At 41.9% G+C, this 16,600-nt stretch overlaps 1 protein-coding gene across 1 annotated transcript in view; it reads right to left on the minus strand.

Annotated features, from left to right (window-relative positions):
- HOMER2 (homer scaffold protein 2) overlaps nucleotides 1–16,600 on the minus strand; it is a 99,063-nt gene that overhangs the window by 22,973 nt on the left and 59,490 nt on the right. The window contains exon 3 of the mRNA XM_070762373.1: nucleotides 7,139–7,270. Coding sequence (XP_070618474.1) covers nucleotides 7,139–7,270 — 132 coding nt within the window. The remainder of the gene's footprint in view (nucleotides 1–7,138; nucleotides 7,271–16,600) is intronic.

Here is a 16,600-nt window from a genome sequence, read left to right on the forward strand (position 1 = left end):
CATTATCTCTGCAAAAAAAAAAAACCAACTGAAACGGATGCTCCATCACAGCATCCCTCTTTGCTGTTTCAATATAATTAAAATTAAATGAAACTACGTAGTTCATTAAGGACATTAGTACACTTTCCTATGTTTGATCATTTTCCTTCTGGGTCATCTTAAACATTCATTGAGTGATGACACTTGATGTGGGAAGACAGGTTTGTGGTCCATAAACAGCCCCGGATCTGTGTATTACTTTTGAGGTATCTTATAGCAATCTTCTTTTAAAAAAACCTTCCTTTAAGGAGATTCTTACTAGGAATTTGAGAAATAATTTCAACATCTCATGAGGTTTTCAAATTCCAAATTTCTGCCATCTAATAAATCATTACGTTACTACTATTAATCATCTCATCATTCTCATCACCCAACTCCTCCCACTTATGACTGCATGACTGTAACTTTGTTGCTTGCATCCTTACAATTTCTATTGACTGGTTCCTAATACGATTTGATTGCTTATTTGTACCCGGACTATCATTAAATGTTGTACTTTATGATTCTTGACAAACTTACCTTTTCTTTTATGTACACTGAGAGCATATGCACCAAAGATAAATTTCTTGTGTGTCCAAACACACTTGGCCAATAAAATTCTATCCTATCCCTATCCCTATCCCTATCCCTATCCCTATCCCTATCCCTAGCCCAATCCCTATCCCTACGCTATCCTATCCTATCCTATCCTATCCCTATCCTATCCCTATTCCTATCATAGAAACAAAGAAACATAGAAACATCCTATCCCTATCCCTATCCTATCCTATCCCTATCCCTATCCCTATCCCTATCCCTATCCCTATCCCTATCCTAGAAACAAAGAAACATAGAAACATCCTATCCCTATCCCTATCCTATCCTATCCCAATTCCTATCATATAAACATATAAACATATAAACATCCTACCCCTATCCCTATCCTATCCCTATCCCTATCCCTATCCTATCCTATCCTATCCCTATCCCTATCCCTATCATAGAAACAAAGAAACATAGAAACATCCTATCCCTATCCCCTATCCTATCCTATCCCAATTCCTATCATAGAAACATATAAACATAGAAACATCCTACCCCTATCCCTATCCTATCCCTATCCCTATCCCTATCATAGAAACAAAGAAACATAGAAACATCATATCCCTATCCCTATCCTATCCTATCCTATCCCTATCCCTATCCCTATCCCTATCCCTATCCCTATCCCTATCCCTATCCCTATCTCTATCATAGAAACATAGAAACATCCTACCCCTATCCCTATCCTATCCTATCCTATCCTATCCTATCCTATCTTACTCTACTCCATTCCATTCTTATTCCATTCCATGTTTCCTTCAGCTAAACTCTCATTTGCCTTATTGCAGTCTTAAAATCCAGATGTTCTTTAAAACGGCATTTGTCTGTAGTGGTGTAGTGTTTCCTGCCTGAGCAGGGGATTGGACTAGAAGACCTCCAACTCTGTTCTTCTATACATTCTCATTGCTCTCCCACAAAATGCAAGGTGTGTTGGCCCTCCTCTGTAATCCAGATAGGAGACACAACTAGATGGAGTCATTCTACTTTATTGGGGGAGACGGTACATTTCTTATTCCAGCAGAATACTTTTTAAAGATACAGTGGTACCTCTACTTACGAACTTAATTCGTTCCGTGACCAGGTTCTTAGGTAGAAAAGTTTGTAAGAAGAAGCCATTTTTCCCAAAGGAATCAATGTAAAAGCAAATAATGCCTGCGATTGGGGAAACAACAGGGAGGGTGGAGGCCCTGTTTCCTCTCAGGAGATTCCTGGAGAGGCCCCACGGAGGCTTCTCCCCGCCTTTTCTGGCCCTGTTTCTTCCCAGGAGATTCCTAGAGAGGCCCCACGGAGGCTTCTCCCCACCTTTTCCGGTCCTCTTTCCTCCAAGGAGATTCCTAGAGAGGCCCCAAGGAGGCTTCTCCCCACCTTTTCTGGCCCTGTTTCCTCCCAGGAGATTCCTAGAGAGGCCCCACGGAGGCTTCTCCCTGCCTTTTCTGGCCCTGTTTCCTCTCAGGAGATTCCTAGAGAGGCCCCACGGAGGCTTCTCCCTGCCTTTTCTGGCCCTGTTTCCTCCCAGGAGATTCCTAGAGAGGCCCCACGGAGGCCATTGATATTTTATTTTCTGGAGTTAAACACATTTGAACTAACGGGACTTTTCTTCACAAGCAATTTGCCATGTCAAATGGTAGGAACTCACTTGGCAAAGTACCACAGTCTGTTTTAGATGAATCGTTTAGACTTTTCAGAGCAAAAAACAAAATCTTGAGATGTTATTTATCTTCCCAATCAGGTGGAAGAGAATGATAGATTTATTTTTTTTTAAATGTAATGGTTCTGGTTAAGGATCTAAGAAGAATTAACTGTGAATACCATAGCCACATGCCTCAAGGCTAATTAGAAAAGCTATTTACACCAATTGGGTGGAAATAAAAAGAATGTTACATGACAGTCCAAACTGGTTTAGTAAATATGCACAAGCACCCAGGCCTGCATTTCAGTGATCGCCAAGACATTCTCTGACAGGCATCCAATTAAGAGCCTTATCAACTCCACTTCTTAAGAGAACATCCAAGACTTCTGCAACCATGAAACAAGGGCCAATAAGAGCCCTTTAACCAAATCCTACGTAGCTTCTGCTCTGGCAATCTCACACTACTTACCAGAGCTTACAAAACTTTTGCCAGACCCATCCTCAGATACAGTTTATCTGTTTGGAACCCATATCGCATCTCAGACATTAACACCCTTGAAAATGTCCAAAGATACTTCACCAGAAGAGCCCTTCACTCCTCCACTCGAAACAGAATACCCTATGAAACTAGACTTTCAAACCTAGGCCTAGAAAGTCTAGAACTAAGATGCCTTAAACAAGATCTAAGTATTGCCCACAAGATCATATGCTGCAACGTCCTGCCTGTTGGCAACTACTTCAGCTTCAACCACAACAACACAAGAGCACACAACAGATTTAAACTTAATATTAACCGCTCCAAACTTGACTGTAAAAAATATGACTTCAGTAACCGAGTTGTCGAAGCGTGGAACTCATTACAGGACTCCATAATGTAATCCCCAAACCCCCAACACTTTACCCTTAGATTATTTATGGTTCACCTATCCAGATTCCTAAGAGGTCAGTAAGGGGCGAGTACAAGTGCACTAGAGTGCCTTCCGTCCCCTGTCCTATTGCTCTCCTATATCTCCTATACCTTTCTTCTATTCCTATATCTCTTCTTCTATTCTTTCATTGATATGTTTTATTACTATATCTTCTTTTCTATTCTTTCTTAGATATATTTTACTATGAGTATCTCCTCTATAACCTTCATCATGTATTTTACTATGTGTGTGTATATATATATATATATATATATATATATATATATATATATATATATATATATATATATATATACAGTGATCCCTCTATTATCGCGAGGGTTCCGTTCCAAGACCCCTCGCGATAATCGATTTTTCGCGATGTAGGGTTGCGGAAGTAAAAACACCATCTGCGCATGCGCGCCCTTTTTTTCTATGGCCGCGCATGCGTAGATGGTGGAGTTTGTGTTTCCCGCCACCCACGCAAAGGGGAAACCCCGATTCGGCTCCTCGCTCCTGCTGCGCTACCGAGCAGATCAGCTGCTGGGCAGCCGAAGGAACCTTCCCTGGGTCTTCCCCCTCTTGCTGGCGGGCGGGCGAGTGGCGGGCATCAGCGAGAAGCCGGGGTTTCCCCTTTGCGTGGGCGGCCGGGAAGACCCAGGTTGGGGGTGCTGGGAAGCCCCCCAGGCCGGCTGCGACCTTTTAAAACAGCCGCGCCGCTTCCCAGCTAAGTCCTGAAGCCAAACGCGGAAGTGGGGTTTTTTTTAATTAATATTTTTTTTAAAATCGCGATCGAGATCGCGAAACTCGAGGGATCACTGTATCCACTAAAGCCCTCATTGGGTATTGGACAAAATAAATAAATAAATAAATAAATAAAATTTAAATGTTTCGATCACGTCCCCCCTTTCTCGTCTGTCCTCCAGACTCTACAGATTGAGTTCATTAAGTCTTTCCTGATAAGTTTTATGCTTAAGACTTTCCACCATTCTTGTAGCCCGTCTTTGGACCCGTTCAATTTGATCAATATCTTTTCGGTTACAGTCACACAATCCCCAATGCACTTTATTTTCTAGGGCAGTGATGGCGAAAGAGTTAATGAACTCATTTAAATATGTTCAAAGGTTAAATAAGGTGCAGGAGGGAGGTGTTTTTAATAGGAAAGTGAACACAAGAACAAGGGGACACAACCTGAAGTTAGTTGGGGGGAAAATCAAAAGCAACGTGAGAAAATATGATTTGGCTGAAAGAGTAGTAGATGCTTGGAACAAACTTTCAGAAGACGTGGTTGGTAAATCCACAGTAACTGAATTTAAACATGCCTGGGATAAACATATATCCATCCTAAGATAAAATACAGAAAATAGTATAAGGGCAGACTAGATGGACCAGGAGGTCTTTTTCTGCCGTCAATGTTCTATGTTTCTATGTTTCAATCAAATCCCCTAATTAATTTTAATCTGAGCAGAGCATAGAAACATGGAGATGTCATCAACACAACTCAGTCTTCTATGTTTCTATGTTTCTAAGAGTTCCCACATACAGCGATTTGCAGGGGCAGAGTATCCCATAGCTGGGATAGAGCATCAGGTATCCCCAAAATAATTAAAATAGAAAAAAAAAATACCATTAGCACCACCCACAAGCCACTTCCCACCAGCTAATTATAGGAAATTAATCACCTCCCCAGGGAGAAGTTGCTTGTTAATTAAGGGGGGGTGGAATGGAAGAGGTTCCAATTTATCAGCTAAGACTCCCACTGGATCCATATGCCCGTTTCTGTTAATTGAGTGAGAATATTGCAGAGCTTACCAAAAAGATGGGTTTTTAAATAAAAAAAAATAAGACACCCTGACAACAATTACCTCCCCCAAACGCATACGAAAGTAAACTCCAAATTTACCTTATTGAAATGAATGTACATGCGCCACCTCTATCTATCTATCTATCTATCTATCTATCTATCTATCTATCTATCTATCTATCTATCTATCTATCTATCTATTTATTTATTTATTGGATTTGTATGCTGCCCCTCTCTGGAGACTCGGGGCAGCTAACAGCAATAATAAGACAGCGTATAACAATCCAATACTAAAAACAATTAAAACCCATTATAATAAAAAACCAAACATACAGACAGTACAGACATACCATGCATAAAATTGTAAAGGCCTAGTGGGAAAGAGTATCTCAGTTCCCCTATGCCTGGCGGCAGAGGTGGGTTTTAAGTAGCTTATGAAAGGAAAGGAGGGTGGGGGCAATTCTAATCTCTGGGGGGAGTTGGTTCCAGAGGGCCGGGGCCGCCACAGAGAAGGGTCCTCCCCTGGGTCCCGCCAAGCGGCATTGTTTAGTTGACGGGACCCGGAGAAGACCCACTCTGTGGGACCTAACTGGTCGCTGGGATTCGTGCAGCAGAAGGCGGTCCCTGAGATAATCTGGTCCGGTGCCATGAAGGGCTTTATAGGTCGTAACCAACACTTTGAATTGTGACTGGAAACTGATCGTCAACCAATGCAGACTGTGGAGTGTTGGTGTAACATGGGCATATTTGGAAAAGCCCATGATTGCTCTCGCAGCTGTATTCTGCACGATCTGAAGTTTCCAAACACTTTTCAGAGGTAGCCCCATGTAGAGAGCGTTACAGTAGTCGAGCCTCGAGGTGATGAGGTGATGTTGGTAGAGGCAGGCAGGATTCCCTTGGGTACCATTTGTTGGGGGTCAAGGGAAAGGGAGGGTTTTGCCTTTTCTTTCTGCTCAAGATCCCCATGGACAATTGGTGGGCCACTGGGTGACACAGAATGTTGGACTCGATGGGCTTTGGCCTGATTCAACATGGCTCTTCTTAGGTTCTTATGTACCTTATGTACCTTATGTGCCAGTGCCTGGAAGCTGTTGGGGCCTGGATGGGTGTCAACAAACTCATACTCAACCCAGACAAGACGGAGTGGCTGTGGGTCTTGCCTCACAAGAAGGACAATTCTATCTGTCCGTCCATTACCCTGGGGGGGGAACTACTGACCTCCTCAGAGAGGTTTCTCAACTTGGGCATCCTCCTTGATCCACAGCTGACATTGGAACATAATCTTTCAGCTGTGGCAAGGAGGGCGTTTGCCCAGGTTCGCCTGGTGCGCCAGTTGCGGCCCTATTTGGACAGGGAGTCACTGCTCACAGTCACTCATGCCCTCATCACCTCAAGGTTCGATTACTGCAACGCTCTCTACATGGGGCTACCTTTGAAAAGTGTTCGGAAACTTCAGATCGTGCAGAACGCAGCCGCGAGAGCCATCATGGGGCTTTCAAGATTCGCCCATGTTTCCTCAACACAGTTTCCGGTCACAATTCAAAGTGTTGGTCATGACCTTTAAAGCCCTACATGGCTTTGGACCAGATTACCTCCGGAACCACCTGCTACCGCACGAATCCCAGCGACCGATAAGGTCCCACAGAGTTGACCTTCTCCGGGTCCCGTCGACTAAACAATGTCATTTGGCGGGCCCCAGGGGAAGAGCCTTCTCTGTGGCAGCCCCGGCCCTCCGGAACCAACTCCCCCTGGAGATTACAATTGCCCCCACCCTCCCTGTCTTTCGTAAACTAGTCAAGACTCATTTATACCGCCAGGCATGGGGGAGTTAAGATATTCCTTTCCCCTAGGCCATTACAACTTATTCATGGTATGTTTGTACGTATGTCTGCTTAATAATGGGGTTTTTAAAATATTTTAAATTGTAAATTATTAGATTTGTTATGAACTGTTTTATTCTGTTGTGAGCCGCCCCGAGTGTACGGAGCGGGGCGGCATACAAATCTCATTAATAAGTAAGTAAGTAAGTAAGTAAGTAAGTAAGTAAGTAAGTAAGTAAGTAAGTAAGTAAGTAAGTAAGTAAATAAATATATATATGAATGAATGAATGAATGAATGAATGAATGAATGAATGAATAAATAAATAAATAAATAAATAAATAAATAAATAAATACCTTTGATAGCTGTTGTTCAGAAGAAAAACCCAGGCCGAAGACGGTGTTGGCTCTGCTATCAGCCCACTGGCCAAATTTCTGGGACGTTTTCGTGAAAGTCATGTTAGGTGTGATGGTGCTATTTATTATCACCTGAAAAGGAAGAGAGACAACACACAAAGAGCATGATGTGAGAACGAGAACGTTAGGCAGGAGCGGATTCTTATTACCGCTGCGACCAATGCGCTAAGCGCACAACTTCTCTTGCGTGTGTGCACGTGTACCCCAGTGTGCCTTTGCTTCTCATGCGCAGGAAACAAAATCTCGCAAGGGGAGGCACGCGCGCATGAGATTTTGGTGTTTTTGCTTCCACGCATGCGCCGAAGCAAAAAAAAATCACTGAAATTTTGCACGCGCATCCCCTCGCAATATATTTGCTTCCAGGGATGTGCGCACACACTATTTTGTGCATGCTTGGATGTGCGTGCACACTTGTCCCTACCGTCTGTCCCGGTAGGAACCCTATTATTTATTTATTTATTTATTTATTTATTTATTTATTTATTTATTTATTTATTTATTTATTTGAATTTTTTTTGAAAAAAAATTATTTAATTATTTGATTTTTAAAATAAAAATAATTTTTTTTTAGGAACCCTATATATTTATTTATTTATTTGATTTATTTATTTATTTTAATTAAAAATAAATTTTATTTAAATACGTATACACACATAACATACAACACAAAACAAAATCGTTGTGATGCTCGTTCAAGCCACTCCAACCTGATCACATGGCCGGCAAGCCACTCCTACCCTGTCACATGACCATTAAACCACACCCACAAAATAAGCCACACCCACAGTGTGGCAGTAAAAATTTGGGCTGCCCATTACTGGCTGCAAGGCATTTTACAAGGATGCCAAGAAATTGCACATCATTCTCTTTAATGCACCAACAGATGTGCAGAACCTGAGTCGGAACCAAAACGCCAGGAAGACATCAAAATTAAGTATATTGCATAGCACAGCTGCTATAATAATTTCTGTACTTCTCCTGATGTGTTTCAAATGACTGCAGTGTTGGATGTATTTCAGTTTTACTGAAAACAAAGGCAATTGATTTGTGGCAGTTTGGATTCTACAGGTGTTTGCTCCTTTGGTGTGTGTTTGTGTTTGTAAAGCCTTGCAGCATTTTTAACATTATGGCATTTTTTTGTTGCAAAAATTAGGTTTTTAATGTTCTCTTCTGCGTTTTTTCAGTCATTATCAAAGGAAACTAAAATAATTTGAAACGGAGAATGAAATGCAATAAAATTTCATCATATAGTGAATTTTAAATCGAACGATCCAAAATAGAGAGAAGTGAAGTGTGGAATCTCAATTAATTTCATTTTTTTATAATCCTAATGTAAATTTTATATCAATTACATAAGATGTAAGAATTCAGATTTGGCCTGTTCCCATCGGAAACCTGCTTAACCGGTGTGTATATTTGTGTGTGAGAGAGATACGGAGAGAGAAAATCAAGGTTTTAGGTGGTTAAGAATTTTAAGAACTGTCTACACATATGAAGAAGGCCCGTGATAGTAAAGGTTATTTTACAGCAGTTCTTCTCACACTTAGCAACGTTAAGATGTGTGGACTTCAACTCCACCCCATGTCCAGTCAACGAAGCAGTGGAAGTGATGTGCCGGTGCTTGGAGGCTGTTGGGGCCTGGATGGGTGTCAACAAACTCAAACTCAACCCAGACAAGACAGAGTGGCTGTGGGTTTTGCCTCCCAAGGACAATTCTATCTGTCCGTCCATTACCTTGGGGGGGAATTATTGACCCCCTCAGAGAGGGTCCGCAACTTGGGCGTCCTCCTCGATCCACAGCTCACATTAGAGAAACACCTTTCAGCTGTGGCGAGGGGGGCATTTGCCCAGGTTCACCTGGTGCGCCAGTTGCGGCCCTATTTGGACCAGGAGTCATTACTCACAGTCACTCATGCCCTCATCACCTCGAGGCTCAACTACTGTAACGCTCTCTACATGGGGCTACCTTTGAAAAGTGTTCGGAAACTTCAGATCGTGCAGAATGCAGCTGCGAGAGCAATTATGGGCTTCTCTAAGTATGCCCATATTACTCCAACACTCCGCAATCTGCATTGGTTGCCGATCAGTTTCCGGTCACAATTCAAAGTGTTGGTTATGACCTATAAAGCCCTTCATGGCATCGGACCAGATTATCTCAGGGACCGCCTTCTGCTGCACGAATCCCAGCGACCAGTTAGGTCCCACAGAGTTGGCCTTCTCCGGGTCCCGTCGACTAAACAATGTCGTTTGGTGGGACCCAGGGGAAGAGCCTTCTCTTTGGCGGCCCCGGCCCTCTGGAACCAACTCCCCCAGATATCAGAGTTGCTCCCGTCCTCCTTGCCTTTCGTAAGCTCCTCAAAACCCACCTCTGTCAACATGCATGGGGGAATTGAGATATTCCCTTCCCCCTAGGCTTATAAAATTTATGCATGGTATATCTGTATTTTTTGATTGGTTTTTCTTAAATTGGGGTTTTTTAAATTACTTTTAATATTAGATTTGTTTATATTGTTTTTTTTACTGTTGTTAGCCGCTCCGAGTCTGCGGAGAGGGGCGGCATACAAATCTAATTAATAAAAATAAATAATAAAATAAAATAAACAACCAGGCAGAGAACCCCTTTCTAAGTTTTTTGAAGCCCATCCCTGAACCAGACCTTCTTTCTCGCTTAAGGAGGATAGGTTGCAGCTGAATTGGCTGGCAAGCTGGCCTCTGCTCTAATATCTCACAACCTTTCAAGCTTTCAGGGTTGACAAGGGCCTGATTAACGGGGGAATTCTTAGAAAGCTCAAGGGCATTTCATCCAAGGGAGCCCATGCAATCTCAGGCTATTAATGGCTCAATGCTTTGCATTTTTTACCGGACTTGTTTTCTCGGTGTCAAAGATAAGTGGCTCTTTTAAAGCAGGGACAAGCACTATGATTATTTGCCCCGAGTTTTGTTTTCGAGGGAGAAAGGAAAGCTTACTCCCAATTCTTTGTTATCCGAACTGATACTTAACAAAACAACTACAATGATACCTCATCTTACAAACGCCTCGTCATACAAACGTTTCGAGATACAAACCCGGGGTTTAAGATTTTTTTGCCTCTTCTTACAAACTATTTTCACCTTACAAACCCACAGCCGCCACTGGGATGCTCCACCTCCGGACTTCCGTTGCCAGTGAAGCGCCCGTTTTTGTGCTGCTGGGATTCCTCTGAGGCTCCCCTCCATGGGAAACCCCACCTCCCAACTTCTGTTGCCAGCGAAGAGCTTGTTTTTGCGATGCTGGGATTCCCCTGCTGGGATTCCCCTGCAGCATCGCAAAAACACAGAAGTCTGGAGGTGGGATTTCCCATGGAGGGGAACCTCAGGGGAATCCCAGCAGCGCAAAAACGGGCGCTTCAGCTGGCAAAAGGGGTGAATTTTGGGCTTGCACGCATTAATCGCTTTTCCATTGATTCCTATGAGAAACATTGTTTCGTCTTACAAACTTTTCACCTTAAGAACCTCATCCCGGAACCAATTAAGTTTGTAAGACAAGGTATCACTGTACTTGGCTCTTTTTACAGCAATCTCTCTTTTACATGTTTGTCAACGCGAAAAACATAGAAGATTGAGGACAGAAAAAGACCTCATGGTCCATCTAGTCTGCCCTTATACGATTTCCTGTATTTTATCTTAGGATGGATATACAGTAATCCCTCGCTACTTCACGGTTCATCTTTCACTGATTCGCTACTTCACGGGTTTTCAAAGGGGGCTTAAACCCATTGAAAATTTTAAATCCATTAAAAATTCATAAAATTCTTCTACAGTACTATGGTACTCTTTTAAAGAAACTGGTAGGATATCACACGGAGTTCCAGCTGAGAAAGATTATAGAATGACTGTTTAATGCAAAGGGTGGGTTTTAAAAGTCCAAATACTCGTTAAATATCTTTCCTCTACTTCACAGAAATTCGTTTTTCCAGGGTGGTCTTGGAACGCATCCCCTGCAAAAAAATGAGGGATTACTGTATCCCAGACATGTTTAAATTCAGTTGCTATGGCTTTACCAACCACATCTGCTGGAAGTTTGTTCCAAGCATCTACTACTCTTGCAGTAAAATAATATTTTCTCACGTTGCTTCTGATCTTTCCCCCAACTAACCTTAGATTGTGCCCCCTTGTTCTTGTGTTCACTTTCCTATTAAAAACATTTCCCTCCTGAACCTTATTTAAACCTTTAACATATTTAAATGTTTCACTCATGTATAAGGGCAGAGATGGACCATGAGGTCTTTTTCTGCCATCAATCTTCTATGTTTCTATGTTTCTAAGAGCCCCCCACATACAGCGATTTGCAGGGGCAGATTATCCCATAGCTGGGATAGAGCATCAGGTATCCCCAAAATAATGAAAATAGAAAAAAAAGCAGTTTACAGAATCAGCATATTGCCTCCAGCAACCTGGATACTCTTTTAACCTACCTGGGAAGGATGGAAGGATGAGTCAAACTTGAGCCTGGAGAGATTTGAACTGCCGAACCGGACCTGCTCAAGGTTGACTCAGCCTTTCTAAGCGGGTCAAATGAGGACCCAGATTGTTGGGGCCAAGAGGCTAACTCTGTAAGGCACTTACAAAGGGCTGTAAATCACTGTAAAGCAGTATATAAATTCAAGTGCTATTACTATTGCAATTTTTCCTTATTTAATACTGTTGAAAATATTCTCCAGGTTGTCAAACTAATGCCTAGCGCTTGAAGGCAGAAACACTTCCCATGTTTGCTGACAGTTGTGTGAAACTCCAGATTGGCTAATATATTATCTATATGAGTATACAAAATAATGGCATACGGTGGTACCTCTGCTTACAAACTTAATTCGTTCTGTAAGTAGAAAAGTTTGTAAGAAGAAGCAATTTTTCCTATAGGAATCAATGTAAAAGCAAATAATGTGTGTGATTGGGGAAACCACAGGGAGGGTGGAGGCCCTGTTTCCTCCCAGGAGATTCCTAGAGAGGCCCCACGGAGGCTTCTCCGTGCCTTTTCTGGCCCTGTTTCCTCCCAGGAGATTCCTAGAGAGGCCCCACGGAGACTTCTCCCCGCCTTTTCTGGCCCTGTTTCCTCCCATGAGATTCGTAGAGAGGCCCCATGGAGGCTTCTCCCCACCTTTTCTGGCCCTGTTTCCTCCCAGGAGATTCCCAGAAAGGCCCCATGGAGGCTTCCCCTTACCTTTTCTGGCTGTTTCCTCCCATGAGATTCGTAGAGAGGCCCCATGGAGGCTTCTCCCCACCTTTTCTGGCCCTGTTTCCTCCCATGAGATTCCTAGAAAGGCCCCATGGAGGCTTCCCCTTACCTTTTCTGGCTGTTTCCTCCCATGAGATTCCTAGAGAGGCCCCATGGAGGCTTCTCCCCGCCTTTTCTGGCCCTGTTTCCTCCCATGAGATTCCTAGAGAGGCCCCATGGAGGCTTCTTCCTGCCTTTTCCGGTTACAGTTTCGGAGGCTCGGGTTTGTAAATGGAAAATGGTTCTTGAGAAGAGGCAAAAAAATCTTGAAGTCCTCGCTCTTATCTAGAAAAGTTCGTAAGTAGAGGCATTCTTAGGTAGAGGTACCACTATTCATTGCCAAAGGGAGACACCAATGGATCTTTTTCAGAGTAACTAGCAAAGAGGCACTTCTCAGAAGCCCACGTTATACTCAGCAAAATAGAACTCTTCCATCCCACCTATTCTGGGACTTAATACAGTTGATAAATGACAGAAGAGTTCAGGTTAGACTTTATTGGATTTTCACATCCATCTCCTGTTTCCCAGATGGATTGCGAGTTATTGCTCTGGATGTTCCTGGCACAGCAGGAGTTCCAATTATCAAGGAAAGATTAAGCGAGATTTGTTCCACTTTTGATAGCTGGGTATCTTCTTAGAAAAGCAGAGTTTCATCCTGAGAGTCTATTATCACAATGAATATGATGTGGTTTCGGATTCTCTAATCCCTACAGTTTTTATATTGCAGGTGATTTGAAAATTGTTTATCAATGTATTGTAGATCATGCCTTCCTACTTTGGGGTTAATTTTTTTTTATTTTTCTCCACTCAAAAACATGTTCAACATCATATACCTTCTGTCTACATTATAATACAATAATTATCCATTTGCTTTTGGTATTTATCCTTCCACGAGTACTGCCTCTTTTCTTTTATCACCTGAGAAATCAAATATAAAATTTCCCAACTTCCTTGTTCAAATTTACAACGCCATTAGCCCTATTTGGACCGGGACTCACTGCTCACAGTCACTCATGCCCTCATCACCTCGAGGTTCGACTATTGTAACGCTCTCTACATGGGGCTACCTTTGAAAAGTGTTCGGAAACTTCAGATCGTGCAGAATGCAGCTGCGAGAGCAGTCATGGGCTTCCCCAGGTATGCCCATGTCACACCAACACTCTGCAGTCTGCATTGGTTGCCGATCAATTTCCGGTCACAATTCAAAGTGTTGGTTATGACCTTTAAAGCCCTTCATGGCATCGGACCAGAATATCTCCGAGACCGCCTTCTGCCGCACGAATCCCAGCGACTGATTATGTCCCACAGAGTGGGCCTTCTCCGGGTCCCGTCAACTAAACAATGTCAGTTGGCGGGCCCCAGGGGAAGAGCCTTCTCTGTGGCTGCCCCGACTCTCTGGAACCAGCTCCTCCCAGAGATTAGAACTGCCCCTACCCTCCTTGCCTTTCGCAAACTCCTTAAAACTCACCTTTGTCGTCAGGCATGGGGGAACTGAAATATCTCCCCTGGGCCTATACAATTTATGTATGGTATGCTTGTATGTATTTAATGGGTTTTTAAAAATATTTTAAATTGTAAATTATTAGATTTGTCATGAACTGTTTTTATTGTATTGTGAGCCGCCCCGAGTCTACGGGAAGGGGCGGCATACAAATCTAATAAATAAATAAAATAAATAAATAATACATCTAATCAAGTATTTTTACTCATCAAAACACTGTGGCCAAAGGGACCTCTAACAGTGCTAAATTCAATGTTCATATATCTTAATTTATTCATATACATCTCTGAATCCTTGTCCCAACAGCAAAATGTTTTTAACATAAAAAGAAAAAACATTAACCTAAAGAAGAAAAGAAAAAACAATATTACTTATATCATCCCTTCATATCTACTAGATCTTACTGAATATCCCCCTAACAATAGCATTACTGGAAAGTGAAGACCGAGCCATAACAGATCATTAGACATCAATCAGTTAAAATTTACATTATTACATATTCATGACATAATCAACTTCCAACCACATCATTTAATTTATAGTAAAAAGTATGCCTTCCTACTCTGAGTGCTTAAGAATGCCTGTGACACCTGAAAAAAAAAAGAATATATCATTTCAGAGAGGATAACTAACCTTCACTCCTCCACTCGAAATAGAATACCCTACGAGACTAGACTTTCAATCCTGGGCCTAGAAAGTTTAGAACTAAGACGCTTTAAGCAAGATCTAAGTATTGCCCACAAGATCATATGCTGCAACGTCCTGCCTGTCGGCAACTACTTCAGCTTCAACCACAACAACACAAGAGCACACAACAGATTTAAACTTAATATTAACCGCTCCAAACTTGACTGTAAAAAATATGACTTCAGTAACCGAGTTGTCGAAGCGTGGAACTCCAAACCCCCAACACTTTACCCTTAGACAGTGTTCCCTCTAATTTTTTTTGGGGGGGGGGGCGGAAAAGTATAGTGTCTGAGCGGCAGTCCCTTTGGGACTGGGTGGCACAGAAATAATAAACAAACAAACAAACAAACAAATAAACAAAAAAATAAAAAACCCACCCTGTTTTGCCTCAGAGAATTTCAAAATAAAATACTGTACTGTGTGTCTATAACAGTGAGCTCATAATAGGGCAACTCTATCAATATCAAAATGCCACTTAAATAGTTGAGCTAGTTTCAAACTAGATTTTGATTTTCTTTCTCTCTTCCTTACTCCCATTCTTTTTCTTTCTCTTTTCCTTCCTCTTTTTTCTATCTGTTTCTCTCTCTTCCTCTCTCTCTCCTTCCCTCTCACTCTTTCCCTCTCGGCTTCGGGGCAGGTTTGGAAAACTCTGAGTTGATGATGATTTTTAAGTGAGCGATTGCTCACTGCTCAGCTTAGAGGGAACTATGCCCTTAGATTATCTACGGTTGACCTATCCAGATTCCTAAGAGGTCAGTAAGGGGCGAGTACAAGTGCACTAGAGTGCCTTCCGTCCCCTGTCCTATTGCTCTCCTATATCTCCTATTCCTTTCCTCCATTCCTATATCTCTTCTTCTATTCTTTCATTGATATGTTCTATTACTATACCTTCTTTTCTATTCTTTCTTAGATATATTTTACTATGAGTATCTCCTCTATAACCTTCATCATGTATTTTACTATGTGTATATAGATATATACCCTCTAAAATCCTCATTGTGTATTGGACAAAATAAATAAATAAAGTAAATAAATAAATAACGTGTCATTCGAGGAAACAGCAGTTATCAGTTAAAAGGCTAAATCAGCCAGAAATCTGTTCGAAAGGCCAAAATTCCTCCTGAATAAATAGCTTTGTGCTTGACAAAAAAAGCACAAGCAAAAATGTAATTATCCTAGGCAACCCTTGGCAGAGAGTCCCAAATCCTGGAAACAGCCACTGGAAAATATAAGTTGTCCCAATTCAAATTTCACCTCCAGCTATTCCTCCGATGAAGTGACCTTTGCTTTGGTATGGACCTATTTTTAGCATTATGACCTGCAATACATATAAAATTCCATCCCTCTTTGCAGGTTTGTGTGTCATCTGTGCAAACACTCAAAACGGTTGTACAAATAACAATTATTATTAGTGAAGAATCAGCAATGAGAAGATTGCTGAGAGCACTATAGACGTTATAATACTTGAAATGAATATGTAAGTAACATCTGCAGAAATTTGAAAATGAAAGACAAATAGCAGCAGTCTGCTAGACAGAGCATAAGAAAAAGAAATAACTGTAACTATGTCCCGGCAACTAAACAATGTCGTTTGGCGGGACCCAGAGGAGGAGTCTTCTCTGTGGCGGCTCCAACCCTCTGGAGTCAGCTCCCTCCAGAGATTAGAACTGCCCCCACCCTCCTTGCCTTTCATAAACTCCTTAAAATCCACCTCTGTCATCAAGCGTGGGGGGAACTAAAACATCTCCCCCTGCCTATGTAGTTTTTTTTGTATATGATATGATTGTATGTATGTTTTTTATATATTGGGGTTTCTTGTTTTTTAGACTTTTTTAAATGTATTACTGTTATTTTAGATTCTAACTATTAGATTTGTCATTGTGTATTGTTTTTATCATTGCTGTGAGCCACCCCGAGTCTACGGAGAGGGGCGACCTACAAATCTAATAAATAATACTAATAC

This window comes from Erythrolamprus reginae, chromosome 10 (assembly GCF_031021105.1).
Source record: "Erythrolamprus reginae isolate rEryReg1 chromosome 10, rEryReg1.hap1, whole genome shotgun sequence".
Taxonomy (NCBI): domain Eukaryota; kingdom Metazoa; phylum Chordata; class Lepidosauria; order Squamata; family Dipsadidae; genus Erythrolamprus; species Erythrolamprus reginae.